This window comes from Bombina bombina, chromosome 4, assembly GCF_027579735.1.
Source record: "Bombina bombina isolate aBomBom1 chromosome 4, aBomBom1.pri, whole genome shotgun sequence".
NCBI classification, from domain to species: Eukaryota; Metazoa; Chordata; class Amphibia; order Anura; family Bombinatoridae; genus Bombina; species Bombina bombina.
Window position 1 is genome coordinate 908,091,807 of NC_069502.1, and position 18,247 is coordinate 908,110,053.

The 18,247-nt window shown below is 40.0% G+C and overlaps 1 protein-coding gene across 1 annotated transcript in view; it reads left to right on the forward strand.

The window, feature by feature from the left end:
* Positions 1 to 18,247, forward strand: part of UTRN (utrophin) — a 1,395,536-nt gene that overhangs the window by 24,329 nt on the left and 1,352,960 nt on the right. The window contains exon 2 of the mRNA XM_053711837.1: positions 6,603 to 6,800. Within this exon, the coding sequence (XP_053567812.1) occupies positions 6,752 to 6,800 (49 nt within the window). The 5' untranslated portion in view covers positions 6,603 to 6,751. The remainder of the gene's footprint in view (positions 1 to 6,602; positions 6,801 to 18,247) is intronic.

Consider the following 18,247-nt stretch of genomic DNA (forward strand, 5'->3'; position numbering starts at 1 on the left):
GTGTAACTGCCTTTTTTCACTGTTATTTCAAATTTTGACAAAATTTGTGTTTCTTAAAGGTGCAGTAACGTTTTTTATATTGCTTGTAAACTTGTTTAAAGTGTTTTCCAAGCTTGCTAGTCTGTTTAAACATGTCTGACACAGAGGAAACTACTTGTTCATTATGTTTGAAAGCCATGGTGGAGCCCCATAGGAGAATGTGTACTAAATGTATTGATTTCACCTTAAACAGTAAAGATCAGTCTTTAAATGTAAAAGAAATATCACCAGAAGATTCTGACGAGGGGGAAGTTATGCCGACTAACTCTCCCCACGTGTCAGACCCTTCGCCTCCCGCTCAGGGGATGCACGCTAATATGGCGCCAATTACATCAGGGACGCCCATAGCGATTACCTTGCAGGACATGGCTGCAATCATGAATAATACCCTGTCAGAGGTATTATCCAGGTTGCCTGAATTAAGAGGCAAGCGCGATTGCTCTGGGGTTAGGAGAAATACAGAGCGCGCAATTGCTGTAAGGGCCATGTCTGATACTGCGTCACAATATGCAGATCATGAGGATGGAGAGCTTCAGTCTGTGGGTGACATCTCTGATTCGGGGAAACCTGATTCAGAGATTTCTCATTTTAAATTTAAGCTTGAGAACCTCCGTGTGTTGCTTGGGGAGGTATTAGCTGCTCTGAATGACTGTAACACAGTTTCAGTACCAGAGAAATTGTGTAGGCTGGATAAATACTATGCGGTGCCGGTGTGTACTGATGTTTTTCCTATACCTAAAAGGCTTACATAAATTATTAGCATTTTCCCCCACCTCCTATATTTAGAAAAATGTTTCCAATAGACGCCACTACACGGGACTTATGGCAGACGGTCCCTAAGGTGGAGGGAGCAGTTTCTACTTTAGCAAAGCGTACTACTATCCCGGTTGAGGACAGTTGTGCTTTTTCAGATCCAATGGATAAAAAATTGGAGGGTTACCTTAAGAAAATGTTTATTCAACAAGGTTTTATTTTACAGCCCCTTGCATGCATTGCGTCTGTCACGGCCGCGGCGGCATTCTGGTTTGAGGCCCTGGAAGAGGCCATCCATACAGCTCCATTGACTGAAATTTATTGACAAGCTTAGAACACTTAAGCTAGCTAACTCATTTGTTTTCTGATGCCATTGCTCATTTGACTAAACAAACGGCTAAGAATTCCGGATTCGCCATCCAAGCGCGTAGGGCGCTATGGCTTAAATCCTGGTCAGCTGACGTGACTTCGAAGTCTAAATTACTCAACATTCCTTTCAAGGGGCAGACCTTATTCGGGCCTGGTTTGAAGGAAATTATTGCTTACATTACTGGAGGTAAGGGTCACACCCTTCCTCAGGACAGGGCCAAAGCAAAGGCAGGTGCAGCATCAACTTCCTCCGCTTCAAAACAAGAGGGAACTTTTGCTCAATCTAAGCAGGCCTGGAAACCTAACCAGTCCTGGAACAAAGGCAAGCAGGCCAGAAAGCCTGCTGCTGCCTCTAAGACAGCATGAAGGAACAGCCCCCTATCCGGCGACGGATCTAGTAGGGGGCAGACTTTCTCTCTTCGCCCAGGCATGGGCAAGAGATGTTCAGGATCCCTGGGCGTTGGAGATCATATCTCAGGGATATCTTCTGGACTTCAAAGCTTCCCCTCCACAGGTGATTTCATCTTTCAAGGCTATCTGCAAATCAGATAAAGAAAGAGGCATTCCTACGCTGTGTGCAAGACCTCCTAGTGAGAGAGTGATCCATCCAGTTCCGCGGACGGAACAAGGACAGGGTTTTTATTCAAATCTGTTTGTGGTTCCCAAAAAAGAGGGAACCTTCAGACCAATTTTGGATCTAAAGATCTTAAACAAATTCCTCAGAGTTCCATCTTTCAAAATGGAAACTATTCGGACCATCCTACCCATGATCCAAGAAGGTCAGTACATGACCACAGTGGACTTAAAGGATGCCTACCTTCACATACCGATTCAAAAAGATCATCATCGGTTTCTAAGGTTTGCCTTTCTAGACAGGCATTACCAATTTGTAGCTCTTCCCTTCGGGTTGGCTACAGCCCCGAGAATCTTTACAAAGGTTCTGGGCTCACTTCTGGCGGTTCTAAGACCGCGAGGCATAGCGGTGGCTCCGTATCTAGACGACATCCTATTACGGGCGTCAAGCTTTCAAGTTGCCAAGTCTCATACAGAGATAGTTCTGGCATTCCTGAGGTCGCAACGGGTGGAAAGTGAACGAGGAAAAGAGTTCTCTATCCCCACTCACAAGAGTCTCCTTCTTAGGGACTCTTATAGATTCTGTAGAAATGAAAATTTACCTGACGGAGTCCAGGTTATCAAAACTTCTAAATGCTTGCCGTGTTCTTCACTCCATTCCGCGCCCTTCGGTAGCTCAGTGTATGGAGGTAATCGCTTAATGGTAGCGGCAATGGACATAGTGCCATTTGCGCGCCTTCATCTCAGACCGCTGCAATTATGCATGCTGAGTCAGTGGAAAGGGGATTACACAGATTTGTCCCCTCTGCTAAATTTGGATCAAGAGACCAGAGATTCTCTTCTCTGGTGGTTGTCTCGGGTACACCTGTCCAAGGGTATGACCTTTCGCAGGCCAGATTGGACAATTGTAACAACAGATGCCAGCCTTCTAGGTTGGGGTGCAGTCTGGAACTCCCTGAAGGCACAGGGATCGTGGACTCAGGAGGAGAAACTCCTTCCAATAAATATTCTGGAGTTAAGAGCGATATTCAATGCTCTTCTGGCTTGGCCTCAGTTAGCAACACTGAGGTTCATCAGATTTCAGTCGGACAACATCACGACTGTGGCTTACATCAACCATCAAGGGGGAACCAGGAGTTCCCTAGCGATGTTAGAAGTCTCAAAAATAATTTGCTGGGCAGAGTACCACTCTTGCCACCTGTCAGCAATCCATATCCCAGGCGTGGAGAATTGGGAGGCGAATTTTCTAAGTCGTCAGACTTTCCATCTGGGGGAGTGGGAACTTCCTCCGGAGGTGTTTGCTCAATTGATTCATCGTTGGGGCAAACCAGAGTTGGATCTCATGGCGTCTCGCCAGAACGCCAAGCTTCCTTGTTACGGATCCAGGTCCAGGGACCCAGAAGCGACGCTGATAGATGCTCTAGCAGCGACTTGGTTCTTCAACCTGGCTTATGTGTTTCCACCGTTTCCTTTGCTCCCTCGACTGATTGCCAAAATCAAACAGGAGAAAGCATCGGTGATTCTGATAGCGCCTGTGTAGCCACGCAGGACTTGGTATGCAGACCTAGTGGACATGTCATCCTTTCCACCATGGACTCTGCCTCTAAGACAGGACCTTCTGATACAAGGTCCTTTCAATCATCCAAATCTAATTTCTCTGAGACTGACTGCATGGAGATTGAACGCTTGATTCTATCAAGGCGTGGCTTCTCCGAGTCAGTCATTGATACTTTAATACAGGCACGAAAGCCTGTTGCCAGGAAAATCTACCACAAGATATGGAGTAAATATCTTTATTGGTGTGAATCCAAGTACAGGTATACCTCACTTTACAGCGCTTCACTTTACAGCGATTCGCTAATACAGCGCTTGGTTCAACCTCCAAGCATTTTGAAACAGTGCTGTAAATCATTGTGAGATTGCGAGAAAAGTGACTGGCACCATTTTGTTATGCTTAGTTTCACTCTGTTAACTGCATTGCAGTGCAATCTGTGTCTCAGTGCTATAGTCTGGCAAATTTTACTACAGTAATTGTCACTATTTTACAGGTACAGTATTTATTGAATACTTTCTGTGCTAGTGTTAAACTAAACATAGCACTATTGCACCCCTAATATATGTTAGGTCAAACATGTTTTTAAGATTTTAAACACTGAAAAGAAAGCTAAAACTGCCTTGTTTCACTTTAAGGCGGTTTTCACTTACAGCGGGGCTCCGGTCCCTAACCCGCTGTATGAGCGGGGTATACCTGTATTACTCATGGAGTAAGGGTTAAGATTCCTAGAATATTGTCCTTTCTCCAAGAGGGCTTGGACAAAGGATTATCAGCTAGTTCCTTAAAGGGACAGATTTCTGCTCTGTCTATTCCTTTGCACAAGCGTCTGGCAGAGGTTCCAGACGTCCAGGCATTTTGCCAGGCTTTGGTTAGAATTAAGCCTGTGTTTAAACCTGTTGCTCCCCCGTGGAGCTTAAACTTGGTTCTTAAGGTTCTTCAAGGAGTTCCGTTTGAACCCCTTCATTCCATTGATATTAAACTTTTATCTTGGAAAGTTCTGTTTTTGATGGCTATTTCCTCGGCTTCGGAGAGTCTCTGAGCTATCTGCCTTACAATGTGATTCTCCTTATCTGATTTTTCATGCAGATAAGGTAGTTCTGCGTACCAAACCTGGGTTTTTACCTAAGGTGGTTTCTAACAAGAATATCAATCAAGAGATTGTTTGTTCCATCATTGTGTCCTAATCCTTCTTCAAAGAAGGAACGTCTTTTACATAATCTGGACGGAGTCCGTGCCTTGAAGTTTTACTTACAAGCTACTAAGGATTTTCGTCAAACATCTTCCCTGTTTGTCGTTTACTCTGGACAGAGGAGAGGTCAAAAAGCTTCGGCAACCTCTCTTTCCTTTTGGCTTCGGAGCGTAATACGCCTAGCCTATGAGACTGCTGGGACAGCAGCCCCTGAAAGGATTACAGCTCATTCTACTAGAGCTGTGGCTTCCACCTGGGCCTTTAAAAATGAGGCCTCTGTTGAACAGATTTGCAAGGCCGCGACTTGGTCTTCGCTTAACACCTTTTCCAAATTTTCCATATTTGATACTTTTGCTTCTTCGGAGGCTGTTTTTGGGAGAAAGGTTCTTCAGGCAGTGGTTCCTTCCGCTTAACCCTGCCTTGTCCCTCCCATCATCCGTGTACTTTAGCTTTGGTATTGGTATCCCACAAGTAATGGATGATCCGTGGACTGGATACACTTAACAAGAGAAAACATAATTTATGCTTACCTGATAAATTTATTTCTCTTGTAGTGTATCCAGTCCACGGCCCGCCCTGTCCTTTTAAGGCAGGTCTAAATTTTAATTAAACTACAGTCACCACTGCACCCTATGGTTTCTCCTTTCTCTGTTTGTTTTCGGTCGAATGACTGGATATGACAGCTGGGGGAGGAGCTATATAGCAGCTCTGCTGTGGGTGATCCTCTTGCAACTTCCTGTTGGGAAGGAGAATATCCCACAAGTAATGGATGATCCGTGGACTGGATACACTACAAGAGAAATAAATTTATCAGGTAAGCATAAATTATGTTTTTATGATTCAGATAGAGCAAGCAATTTTAAATAACTTTTCAATTTGCTTCCATTTAACAACATGTGCACAGTCTTTTTATATTTACACTTTTTCAGTCACCCGCTCCTACTGAGCATTGTGCAAGAATTGACAGAACTTACGTATATGTATTTGTAATTGGCTCACGGCTGTTACATGATACAGGGGGAGTGGAAATAGACATAACTGAAACTTGTAAGAAAAAAAAATCTGTTTGTTGTTTATGCAAATCTATTGTATACTTTTTATCTCTGTTATGAAGAAAAAAGTGTAATGTTCATTCTCCATAAAGTAATGGTTCTTCCATATTGAAATTCAGGTTTTTCTTTTGAAACCAATGTAAATAAAATATTTACTGGGAAATCAAATAATGTTTGTGTATTGTATAGTTACCCTTGTGACGTATGGAATATGCACTTCCCTTTCTCTTGGGAAATTGAAAACCCACAATTCAGAGCTAAATTAATTAATTTAGAAAAGTGGTCAAAATAAATATCACACAATTGTTTAACTACTCATAACTATGCATTTTATATAATCTCAAAGTGTTTAAACAGACCTTTACATACAGTAGAATTTAATAATCAACAAACGCATAATAAAAAAGACAATGCAATAGCACTTGCTCTCAATTTCAATGAGTAGAGAGAGGCAGGGTTGCGCATCGATCAATCACTTTAAGTGGCAATATTATCAATTTATCTGATATTGATTTAACGACAGAAGAGCATAAGGTCCTTAACCTAGTCTTAAATTTTGTTCCAGCTGCTGACATCTACTTATTTAATACTATGCTGGATGTAAATTGCCTAGTGAGGATCTTTACTCTCAAGGGATACCTTTTTTTTTTTTTTGGGTGGAGCTGTGTTGGGAGGGGGTGGTTAGTGGGCACGATTGTTGGTGTGTCTGGCCATATATGGGGCGTATCTGTGTTTTCCATGGGTGGGGCTAAGGTAGATTCAACAAAGGGGCAGAGCTCAGAATCAGGGACTATCCCTCTCAAATAGGGACAATTGGGAGATCTGTATATTTTATTTATACAACAGTAGTTTAATATGAGCTTCTTATATTAATGCATTAACAAGTTGGGTGGCCAAATTGCATGAAAGTATAAAATGTTTGCAATTACTTCCTGAATATTTGGAGAGATTCATCTGTTTTCCCCTCTTTGTATGAATATGTGTTATCAAGACCATAATGTTTGCGTAATTCAGGAGCGCTAAAGTAAAATTAAAATTTGAAGCTCATTTTAATAATGTTTTGCTTTTGCAGATTCATTTTTCCATCCATCCAAACATATTCTGCTGATGCAAGGTGCATGATCGTGGATTTTTACTTGAAGTGTTTAAGAGGATTTATTCAGGATTCATCAAGAATAATTTGAAAATGGCCAAAGTTTGGAGATCAGATGGAAAGATTGGATGAAGACCAGAACAACGAAATTCAGCAATATCATAAAATCACGATCTGGTAGGTCATGCATACTTTATTTTACTGTGACCGTTGTAATTTGTGATTTGGACAAATATTTTAGATTCCAAAGAAATCTTATATGCACATATATTTTTCAGGTACTTTAAGATGTATTTATTCTATACATTACACACACACAAATTGATAAATGTCAAAATTGCCCAAATGGAAATGTTCTTAATCCAGTTTGGGCATGTAGAAAACAATTATGAGTCTATGTTTTTTATTTAAAAAACAAACAAAAAACAACTTTTGTATTTTTATCACTATTATTCTCAGAAGTAATAGGTCTTAAAAGTTGACTGTAAACAGATCCCATAAATGGGGTGAAGGTTAAATTCAACTTTTTCTAATTTATTTAAACTCATTCAGTGTCATATTCATATATTTAGTACATCATCTATAAATCTTACAAAGTCCCAAATGAGTGCAGCACAGAGGATAGGGTGCACGTAAGGCCAAGGGTACTGCCACAACCCTCCAGTAGTGAATAATATCAATGAAATGGAGTGCTGGAGACCTTCATTGATATTATTATTATCTATAAATCTTTAATGAGGTACTCATAGAAAAGAAAGGAAAAGCATGTTCAAAATATTCAAAAAAGAGAAAAATGTGGGGCTTATTGTTTTCCTGTGTGCACCTGAAACTTGCAAGTATGTATTTTCAAAAATGAGATTTCTTTCCAAAATGAATTGTCTAGAATAAATTATTTTGCTTGACTATGCATGTATGCTAATATCTCCAAATGATAATCAGTTGCCTCAAACCCTTTCTTATGTGGTATTGAAGGACACTTATAAAAGAGAGAGGATATAGTGCAAATCTTGTGTCCCACTATCTAAAAGGGGCTTGACGCTTTGGAGTCTTCACAGTACAGTGGGTCCTCTGGCCTTCCTATCCACAGAGGGGCATCTGCGCCGCTCCCTTTAACAGTCATACTGTGTGCATGCTTTCTGTATTAGAATAAGTCATATGGAATTCATCAGGGTTCCAGTAAGTGCCTGATATGTCAACAAGTGACATCTTGGCTAGCAGCGCTATGGAAACCCCCAGCTGCTTCTCACATGAATCCTTAATTATACTCATAGATATAAATAGAAAAACACTCTAAACCTGTTTCAATCATATATAGCATTTGTAGCATAATGCAGTCAGGTGTTCAAATTATACAAGTTACACATTTTTGGATGCTTTTTTTTTTTTTATTAAATCAACAGTAATTTATTAAAGTATTTTTCAAAAGACGGCATAAAAAAACAACGTGTCATGTGAAAATGTAATCACTGAGGAAAGACATATTAAAACCTTCCGCTAAATATCAGCCATGACAAATGACGTGTGCCTGGCAGCTTCAGTTCCTAATTGTTTTTCTTCTGCTTCCTAGCTTCTTGGGCAATTCTGCATATACCAATATAGAATAGCAATGACAAATACTGGATGTCAGGGAGCCACATTGTATACAATTTTGTTTTGGGTTTCTGTGGCTCACATTGTGTGTGTGTGCATGTGAGTGCGAATATGTATATATGTTTTATATGTATGTGTATATGTATATATATATATATATAATTATATATAATATATCTATATATATATATATAGTATATATATATATATATAATATAATATATATAATATATACCATCTAGTGCTCCTGCAAATGGATGACATTTTTGCAAAACTGCTGCCATATAGTGCTCCAGACATGTGCTCGCCCCTTGGCTTATGTCCCTGCTTTCACAACAAAGATACCAAGAGAACAAAGAAAATGATAATATAAGTAAATTAGAAAGTTGTGTTTCAAATTAAATGCTTTATCTTAACCCCTTAACGACTGAGGACGTGCAGGGTACGTCCTCAGAAAAAAGGCAGTTAACGCCTGAGAACGTACCCTGCACGTCCTCAGTGTGGAAAGCTGCTGGAAGCGATCCTGCTCGCTTCCAGATGCTTTCCGGTTAGTGCAGTGATGCCTCGATATGGAGGGCATCCTCAATAACCTTTTTATAAGCCAGTCCGGTGCAGAGAGAGCCACTCTGTGGCCCTCTCTGGCACCGAGATCGGTGGCTTACTGCGTTGGTGGGTGGGAGCCGTACCGGGAGGCGGGTGGCGGCCATCGATGGCCCTGTGATTGTGAAGGGGGGCGGGATCGTGCTGGGGGCGCGCACGGGAGGGTGGGGGCGGGCGCGTGCACGGGGAGGGAGCGGGTGGGAACCGCTACACTACAGAAAATGCTGAAATAAAAAATGTTTAAAAAAAATGTAAAAAAAAAAACGATCAGCAAGGTGGGGGGGGTTTGTCTGTGGGGGGGGGGGGAAGCTACACTACAGAAAAAACAAACAAACAAAAAAAAAGCACTTTTTTTGCAAACTGGGTACTGGCAGACAGCTACCAGTACCCAAGATGCCCCCAATAAGGCAGGGGGGGGGAGGGTTAGAAGAGCGGTTTTTGGGGTGGATCAGGGAGGTTGGGGGCTAAGGGGGGGGATCCTACACAGTAGCATATGTAAATATGCTAAAAAAAATGTTTAGGTGGAGGGATCAGGGGGTGGGATGTGTCAGATGGGAGGCTGATCTCTACACTAAAGCTAAAATTAACCCTGCAAGCTCCCTACAAACTCCCTAATTAACCCCCTTCACTGCTAGTCATAATACACGTGTGAGGCGCAGCAGGATTTAGCGGCCTTCTAATTACCAGAAAGCAACGCCAAAGTCATATATGTCTGCTATTTCTGAAAAAAGGGGATCCCAGACAAGCATTTACAACCATTTGTGCCATAATTGCACAAGCTGTTTGTAAATGATTTCAGTGAGAAACCTAAAATTGTGAAAAATTTTACGTTTTTTTTTTAAATTTGATCGCATTTGGCGGTGAAATGGTGGCATGAAATATACCAAAATGTGCCTAGATCAATGCCTTGGGGTTGTCTACTACCACTACACTAAAGCTAAAATTAACCCTACAAGCTCCCTACAAAAGCTACCCTAATTAAACCCCTTAACTGCTGGGCATAATACACTTGTGGGTGCGCAGTGGCATTATAGCGGCCTTCTAATTATCAAAAAGCAACGCCAAAGCCATATATGTCTGCTATTTCTGAACAAAGGGGATCTCAGAGAAGAATTTACAACCATTTATGCCATAATTGCACAAGTTGTTTGTAAATAATTTCAGTGAGAAACCGAAAGATTTGTGAAAAAATTTGTGAAAAAGTGAACGATTTTTTGTATTTGATTTGCATTTGGCGGTGAAATGGTGGTATGAAATATACCAAAATTGGCCTAGATCAATACTTTGGGATGTCTACTAAAAAAAAATATATACATGTCAAGGGATATTCAGGGATTCCTGAAAGATATTAGTGTTCTAATGTAACTAGCGCTAATTTTGGAAAAAATGGTTTGGAAATAGCAAAGTGCTACTTGTATTTATGGCCCTATAACTTGCAAAAAAAGCAAAGAACATGTAAACATTGGGTATTTCTACACTCAGGACAAAATTTAGAAAACTATTTAGCATGGGTGTTTTTTGGTGGTTTTAGATATGTAAAATATTTTGGGGGTCAAAGTTAGAAAAAGTGTGTTTTTTTCCATTTTTCCTCATATTTTATCATTTTTTTTTATAGTAAAAATAATGGTATCTTTAGAAAGTCCATTTAATGGCGAGAAAAACGGTATATAATATGTGTGGGTACAGTAAATGAGTAAGAAGAAAATTACAGCTAAACACAAACACCGCAAAAATGTAAAAATAGCCTTGGTCCCAAACGGACAGAAAATGGAAAAGTGCTGTGGTCATTAAGGGGTTAATCATGAAAGAAAACAAAATTGGGTTTCATGCCCCATGGTGTTTTACTTTATTTTATTTGTTTTTTCCTGTGAAACATTTTACTGCCAACAACCCATATTTATGGTTTAAAAAATGCATTTTTTTTTTTTTTTCTGTTAATTTTAATTTCACATTGAAAAGTTATTCTTTACCCTTTCATATGTATTCTATATAACTGTCTTTATTAATAACTAAATAAATGGTAAAAGTAAGAATGATGTTTTTTTTTTTTTATTGGCTATACTACATATGCGTTATATTTGTCAGATTTTTGACATTTTCCAAATGATGTGATGGATAAAAGCTGGATAGGATATAGGAAATGTCACATAATTGTATGAAGATGCAATAAATAGCACGGTTGTTCAGCATCCCATATGTGTTTGCATATTTATGTACCAGGAACCTTCTGCATGTTGGATCAGGGATATATAGAAAATTGTATTCTTCAACTGCAATCTCATTTTCATTCCCTATAAAGTGTTAAATTATGGATAGGCAACAAAAATACTTGTTATTATATTATGATTTATATTGCCTGCTTTTCTAGCAATTTGCCTAAAAAACGTGTTGGTTTTTATTCCCTGTGATCCCAGACAGGCTTGTATACATACTGCATGATTTAGATAAAACAGTTTTTTTGTATTTTTAATGTAATTAATGGGACAGTAAAGTCAAAATTAAACTTTCAGGATTCAGAGCATGGATTTTTAATCAACTTTCCAATTTACTTCTGTTATCAAATTTGCTTTATTCTCTTGGTATCTTTTTATTGAAGATTAAAACTAGGTAGGCTCATAAGAGCTCAGGAGTGTGCACGTGCCTATAGTATTCTATGGCAGCAGTGTTTTGTAACATTATTTGTATCTTATACAATGTTGCAAAAACGCTGCTGCCATAGAGTACTAAAGACACGTGCACACTCCTGAGCTCTTATGAGCCTACCTAGTTGAACTCTTCAATAAAAGATACAAAAAGAACAAAACAAATCAGAAAATAGAAGTTGGAAAGTTATTTCTGTTTGTAATTGGCCACAGCTCAGGATATATTACAAACATGTTGAAGAGGTGTTTCAGTATTATGTCACTGGGCTGCAAATTAATTTATTAAAAAGAACAGTTTCCATCTAAAGGAGAGGAGAGTCCATGGCTTCATTCATTACTGTTGGGAATTAAGAACCTGGCCACCAGTAGGAGGCAAAGACACCCCAGCCAAAGGCTTAAATACCTCCCCCACTTCCCTCATCCCCCATTCTTTGCATTTCGTTACAGGAGGATGGCAGAGAAGTGCCGGAGTTTCGGAGTAGTCTCTTATGGAGGGTAGTTCTCTTCGCATTGGGAGTGGAGTTTTAAGTAGTCCTGTCAGCCTCTCAGTGAGAGCCTGAGCGAAAGTTAGAGTCCAGAGATGCAGGGAGAGTCTTTCTGCAAAACCATCCTGACTCAGATTAACAGCTCCACAAGCAATCAGCGTTGATGAGTTTCGCTGCCTGCTTTCTACACTCAAGTCCATGTCAGGAGCGAGGATACTAACCTGTCACACTTGTCAGATTGTGACATCAATCAGGAGATGGTAGTTCCTTCCTTGTGTCCTAACCCTTCTTTGTCTAAGGAAAGTTTACTGCATAACTTGGATATGGTTTGAGCCTTGAAGTTTTATCTCCAGGCCAGGAAAGATTTCAGACAGACTTTGTCCTTATTTCTGGTGTATTCAGGGAAGCTTAGGGGGCAGAGGGGCTTTTCCACTTCTCTGTCTTTTTGGTTGAGGAGCATAATTCGTTCTATGAGACAGCGGGATATAAGCCTCCTCAGAGAATTACGGCTCACTCAACTAGAGCTGTGGCCTCTTCTTGGGCCTTTAAGAAGGAGGCCTCTGTGGAGCAGATTTGTAAGGCGGCTAATTGGTCCTCTTTACATACTTTTACAAAGTTTTACAAATTTAAAGGAAGCTGTGTTTGGGAGAAAGGCTGTGGTGCCCTCAGTTTAGAGTCTGCATCCTATTACCCTCCCGTTTTTGTTCATTCATTGTCCTCTAGAGCTTGGGTATTTGTTCCCAGAAGTAATGAATGAAGCAGTGGACTCTCCTCCCATTAAGATGGAAACATAAATTATGCTTACCTGATAATTTAATTTTCATCTGTGGGAGGAGAGTCCACTGCTCCTGCCCGTTTGCTCCGGTGGGCGGACCTTAATTTAATATTATTCTTCTGGCACCATTTATACCCTGATATTTCTCCTACTGTTCCTTGTTCCCTCGGCAGAATGACTGGGGGATGAGGGGAGTGGGGGAGGTATTTAAGCCTTTGGCTGTGGTGTCTTTGCCTCCTCCTGGTGGCCAGGTTCTGAATTCACACAAGTAATGAATGCAGCAATGAACTCTCCTCCCACAGATGGAAATTAAATGATCAGGTAAGCATAATTTATGTTTTTCCCGTTTGCGGGTGTGCCATAATTTAGCACTCCACTTGTAATTTAGCCTTATGCATACAAACAAAAACATTATTTTCTCTAATAAAGGGACAGTCTGCTCCAGAATTGTTATGGTTTAAAAATATATATAATCCCTTAATTACCTATTCCCCGGTTTTGCATAACCATTATGGTTATATTAATATACTTTTTACCTTTGTGATTACTTTGTATCTAAGCCGTGGCTGGACTGCCCCCTTATTTCAGCTGTTTTTACAGACTTGCATTTAACCAATCAGTGCTTACTCATAAATAGCTCCACAGGAATGAGCACAATGTTATCTATAGCACACACATGCACTATCTAGCTGTGAAAACTGTCAAAATGCACTGAGATAAAAGGCGACCTTTAAGGGCTTAGAAATTGGCACATGAGCCTACCTAGGTTTAGCTTTCAACTAAGAATACCAAGAGAACAAAGCACATTTGAAGATAAAAGTTAATTGGAAACTTGCTTAAAATTGCATGCCCTATCTGAATCAGAAAAGTTTAATTTTGACTAGACTTTCCCTTTTAAGTGCTTTTTATATGGATATATAGTAAAAAATACATTGCTTGTAAATAGTAATTCAGAGTGTTTTGATGTAACCCTGTTTTTCTGTTATGCTTTGAGCTTCTCCCATCGAATATAAACGCTTGACATTTCCATGTTCACAGGTAATTAGAAAAGAAATTAAAAAGAAAAAAAAAATATGTTTTCAATATTCAAACCATGCTACATGTAAATGCTGTATCCATATTTGGTTCTTAAAACACAGGCTGGATGCATTAGAAGTCTGGTGTATGTGTCCACAGGAAATATCCACCCTTTCCAACTCCTAAATGTTCCGAGTAGTCATTTGTGGGAACCAAAGCCAAGTCTGTCCACCTGTGATTTATTTTCTTCCAGGCTTCCCTTTTGCCTCATTAACTTGATAGAGACCACTGTTAGTGTAACTCTAGAAATGACGGCTCTACTAGCTGCAATGGATTGTTGCCAAACAAGCTCAGTTACCTACTCGTCCTTGTGGAAAACCATTGATAAATTGTTGTTCACAAAGTCACCCCCCCTTCATGTCGAAATTTCTTCTCTCTGGTTTTTACAAAAATAAATAAATAAATAAATACATATAACTACTGTAATTAATACATACTTACACAAAATATATGTGTGTGTGTATATATATATATATATATATATATATTCCCACTTATTGTTATAGCAAAGAAAATAATCGGCTCCGCTCTGTGTATTTAATCCCTGCAAAGGGGTTAAACACACAGTAGACGTTCCGCTCGGGACCCGCAGTGGACTGCTATTCCCGATCGAAACCCGTTGCTGATCCAGTCGGCAGCACTAGTTGCATATCTGGGGTATTGCATTGAGCAATCAACATGTACCAGTTCAGGAATAATGCAGCCTACATAGGCATACCATGTATGTATCAGCCTCTCTGAAAGGCATGGGGAAAAGTAGAACTAAAGGGACAGTTTACTCAAAAATGTTCTCCCCTTTAATTTGTTCCCAATGATCAACTTTACCTGCTGGAATGTATTAAATTGTATTTCCTTTACCCATATATTGGCATTTGAAATAGTTTATTTAGCCTGTGGTATCCCCACCCATCCTGAAAGTTTTTGGTCTCAAGGCCAAGCTGTGTAAACACAGTGAATAGAAGAAATTACACTCCCAGTGGGTTATAGAAGAGATAAGGTAATAAAATGTTAATTTTCCATTGTTCTCTCCAAGTATTGGTGATTGGTTTACGGACAGATATAAGATAAAGAAGAATGTATATGTACACAATGTGATAAAGTAATGAGATCTGGGGAGGGGCGGAGCCAGCGCTCAACAATGGCGGCTGCACCTTAAGTGAGCTCTCGCTTCTGAGCCATGCAATAACAAAATAAAACGGATTTGTACCCCCTTCCAGCTCTCATAACTATCGTGGGCTGTGTGTTGGCTACGGTCTTAACTTCATCGCATAAGAAGAGCGATCCTAGTTATCACAGATTGGCGGCATCTCTAAATCAGGGTCTAGGCCACACGACAGCATCGCAAAGTCTCAGAGCGGCGGGAATACAAAACAACAGAGACGGAGCACTGTTTACCTGAACTGACTGCTCTCAGCTGCACCACAGGGGTCGACCGGGATACCGGAGCTTCTGAAGCTGGGACTCGGCTGAATCCGGACACGCTGCAGGGGAGCAGAGGTGAGGCCGTGCTTCATACAGACTGCGCAACAAGTCACACAAACTGCGCAACAAGTCCAGTCACACACATTAGCAGCGTTCTGTTGCACATCTAAGAGCTGGAGGGGCAATAATCCAAGTAAACGATAGCATTACATATATGCCCACATTAATAACAAAATATTTCCCAGTGCAGGCAATATAAAATAAAGGACTGTAAACCTTTCTGACTGCATAAAAAAAAAGAACAAAACTACAGGGGAGGAAGAGACACAACATGTCACCAAAGAAAGGGAAGATAAAGGAAATACAGGGGAAAGCTGCCCCTACTAAAACTCCTTCAGTCAATAATTTTTTTAAATCTCTTGAATAGCCCAATCCCTCTAACAAACAATTGGCTGCAATAAATCTACAAGACACAGCAATCTCCTCAGATTCTGAAGAGGACAGTGCCTCAGAGGTAATCACCATCCCAAAAGCCCTTTTTAACTCTTTGCCATCAAAACAAGATTTCTCATCTTTAATTTCCCAAGTGAAGCAGTGCATAAGAGATGAACTATTGGATATAAAAAAGGATCTCAATGATCTGGGTCACAGGATAGAAAAAATAGAGACTGACCAAGATGCACAGGCAAAAACTATTTCAGAAGTACACTCCCAAATGGTGAAACAAGGGGATTACATTCAAGACCTTGAAAATCACATTGATGACATTGAAAACCGAAGCAGGAGGCAAAACATCAGATTTAGAGGGATCCCTGAAAACATTGAGGCAACGGATCTAGAAAGATACCTGCAGGGCTTATTCACCTTTCTTAGGGGAGAGGAGGCAGCTGACATAGTGGAGTTTGACAGGGTTCATAGAGCTCTGCGCCCTAAACCTCTTGACACTCAACCACCAAGAGATGTTATAGCTAAAATTACAAAATATACAGTTAAGGAAGAAATTATGAGATTGGCGAGGGCAAAACAACCAATTAAATATGACAACTCCAACCTGCAGGTGTTCCCAGACCTTTCAGTGAGAACATTACAAAAAAGAAAAGAATTAGCCCCTCTTACAAGCATGCTCAGAAAGCAGAACATAGTGTATAGGTGGGGATTCCCATTTCACTTGCTGATCAGTTGGAAGGGAACCAGGATATCCTGCAGGTCATGGGAGGACATCCCAGAAATTTGCAAGACTCTAGATTTACCAACACCTCAACCTCCTGATATCCCTCCACAGGCGGATCACCGAACAGCTCAGCGACTCATGGACCCTCTTCCACAGAGACTGGAATGGCAGAGATCTCAACCAAAAAAACCACGTAGACAAACCTCGACCACAAACAATATCCCAGGAGTGGGGACATGAACAGATACATCATATATCCTTTTTCTCTTTCTAAATATATGCGTTACCACGGAGACCAATTGTCTTTTTTTTTGGTGTTATATGTGCTTTGTTACTCTCATGTTGAAGTTTGCTATATGTTTTCCCCTTTCCTTTTAGGAGAAAACAAAGGTGTCTCAAGATGTGGATCTACCATTGCATTCTGAACTATGCTGGACACCTACATATCCAATAGGGCAATAATATTTTCCTCCTCCGGTGAAAATACAAGGGGGAAGTACCTATTTTTAGTTAAAATTACATTTATTGCTATTGTAGTATTACAAGTTGTTGCATGGCAAAGAGGAAATGTTTCCTCAGTTACATAATGTTTATGTTTTTTAATGTTCATACTAATATATTAGTTAGTAGTTATGACATGTTTAGTGTTGAAAGTATTTTTTTTTGTTTAGGTTGCAATTACAGGACTCGTCTAAATAAGCAGGTCTTACAAATATTATTCTATTTTTACCCAAATGCATGATACACAGGGGAACACAATATCTATAATTTCACAAAATACAAAAGGCCTTAACTGTCCGGCTAAGAGGAGGGCGGCTATGAGGGACATCCAAAATAGAGGGGGAAATATAGTAATGCTGCAGGAGACCCACTTTAAGTTAGGAAAAGTACCTAAATATTTTTCCTCTCATTTTACCCAACACTTCCATTGCCCTAATACATACAAAAAGACTAATGGTGTGAGCATACTCCTTAGTAAATCTCTACCATTCACATTATTGCATTCTGACAAAGATAAAGAAGGTAGATATCTATGTTTAGTAGGCCTTCTATTCGGTAAGCCAATCACTTTGGTAAATCTATACGTACCTAATAAAAACCAAGACTCCTTTATACAAAAAATCACCTCTAAACTAATCCCTTTAGTAAAAGGTCCTCTCATAATGGCTGGGGACCTTAATGTTACCCTTAATCCACAAATAGACTGTTCCACCTCCATCTCTAGGGTCCCTCAAACAACTCTTGCTTCTATCTGGCAAAATCTCAAGTTATTAACATTACATGATACTTGGAGATATCTACACCCGGGGAAAAGGGACTTTACCTTTTTCTCCCATCCCCAAAAAACATACTCCAGGTTAGATTACATACTAGTAGATCACTTGGCTCTCACTTGGGTGGCAGGTGCAGATATCAAACATACTACCTGGTCAGACCACTCCATGACGACTTGTAGTCTACACTGGCCATCAGCTCCCCCTAAAGCTTTCATTTGGAAGCTAGATGAATCAATCCTACTTGACGCTGACTCTAAAGACAAATTACTACAGCTCCTGGACACTTATTTTACAATAAATGACAACAAAGAAGTGGATCTGGGTACGATATGGGAAGCCCACAAGAGTTACATTAGGGGGGAATTAATAAAGCTAAAAGCTCAAAGAAACAAAAGAGATAGACAAGAATATAACTCCATAGCCCAAAGGGTATTAGAACTGGATTACCTCCATAAAACGCAGCCGACTAATGAAACTATTTTAAGTCAACTTAATGAATATAGATCCAAGCTAAACAAACTCCTCCATATGAAGGCACAAAAACAACACCTACACTCCCAACAAAGATTTTATAGCGAAGGGAAC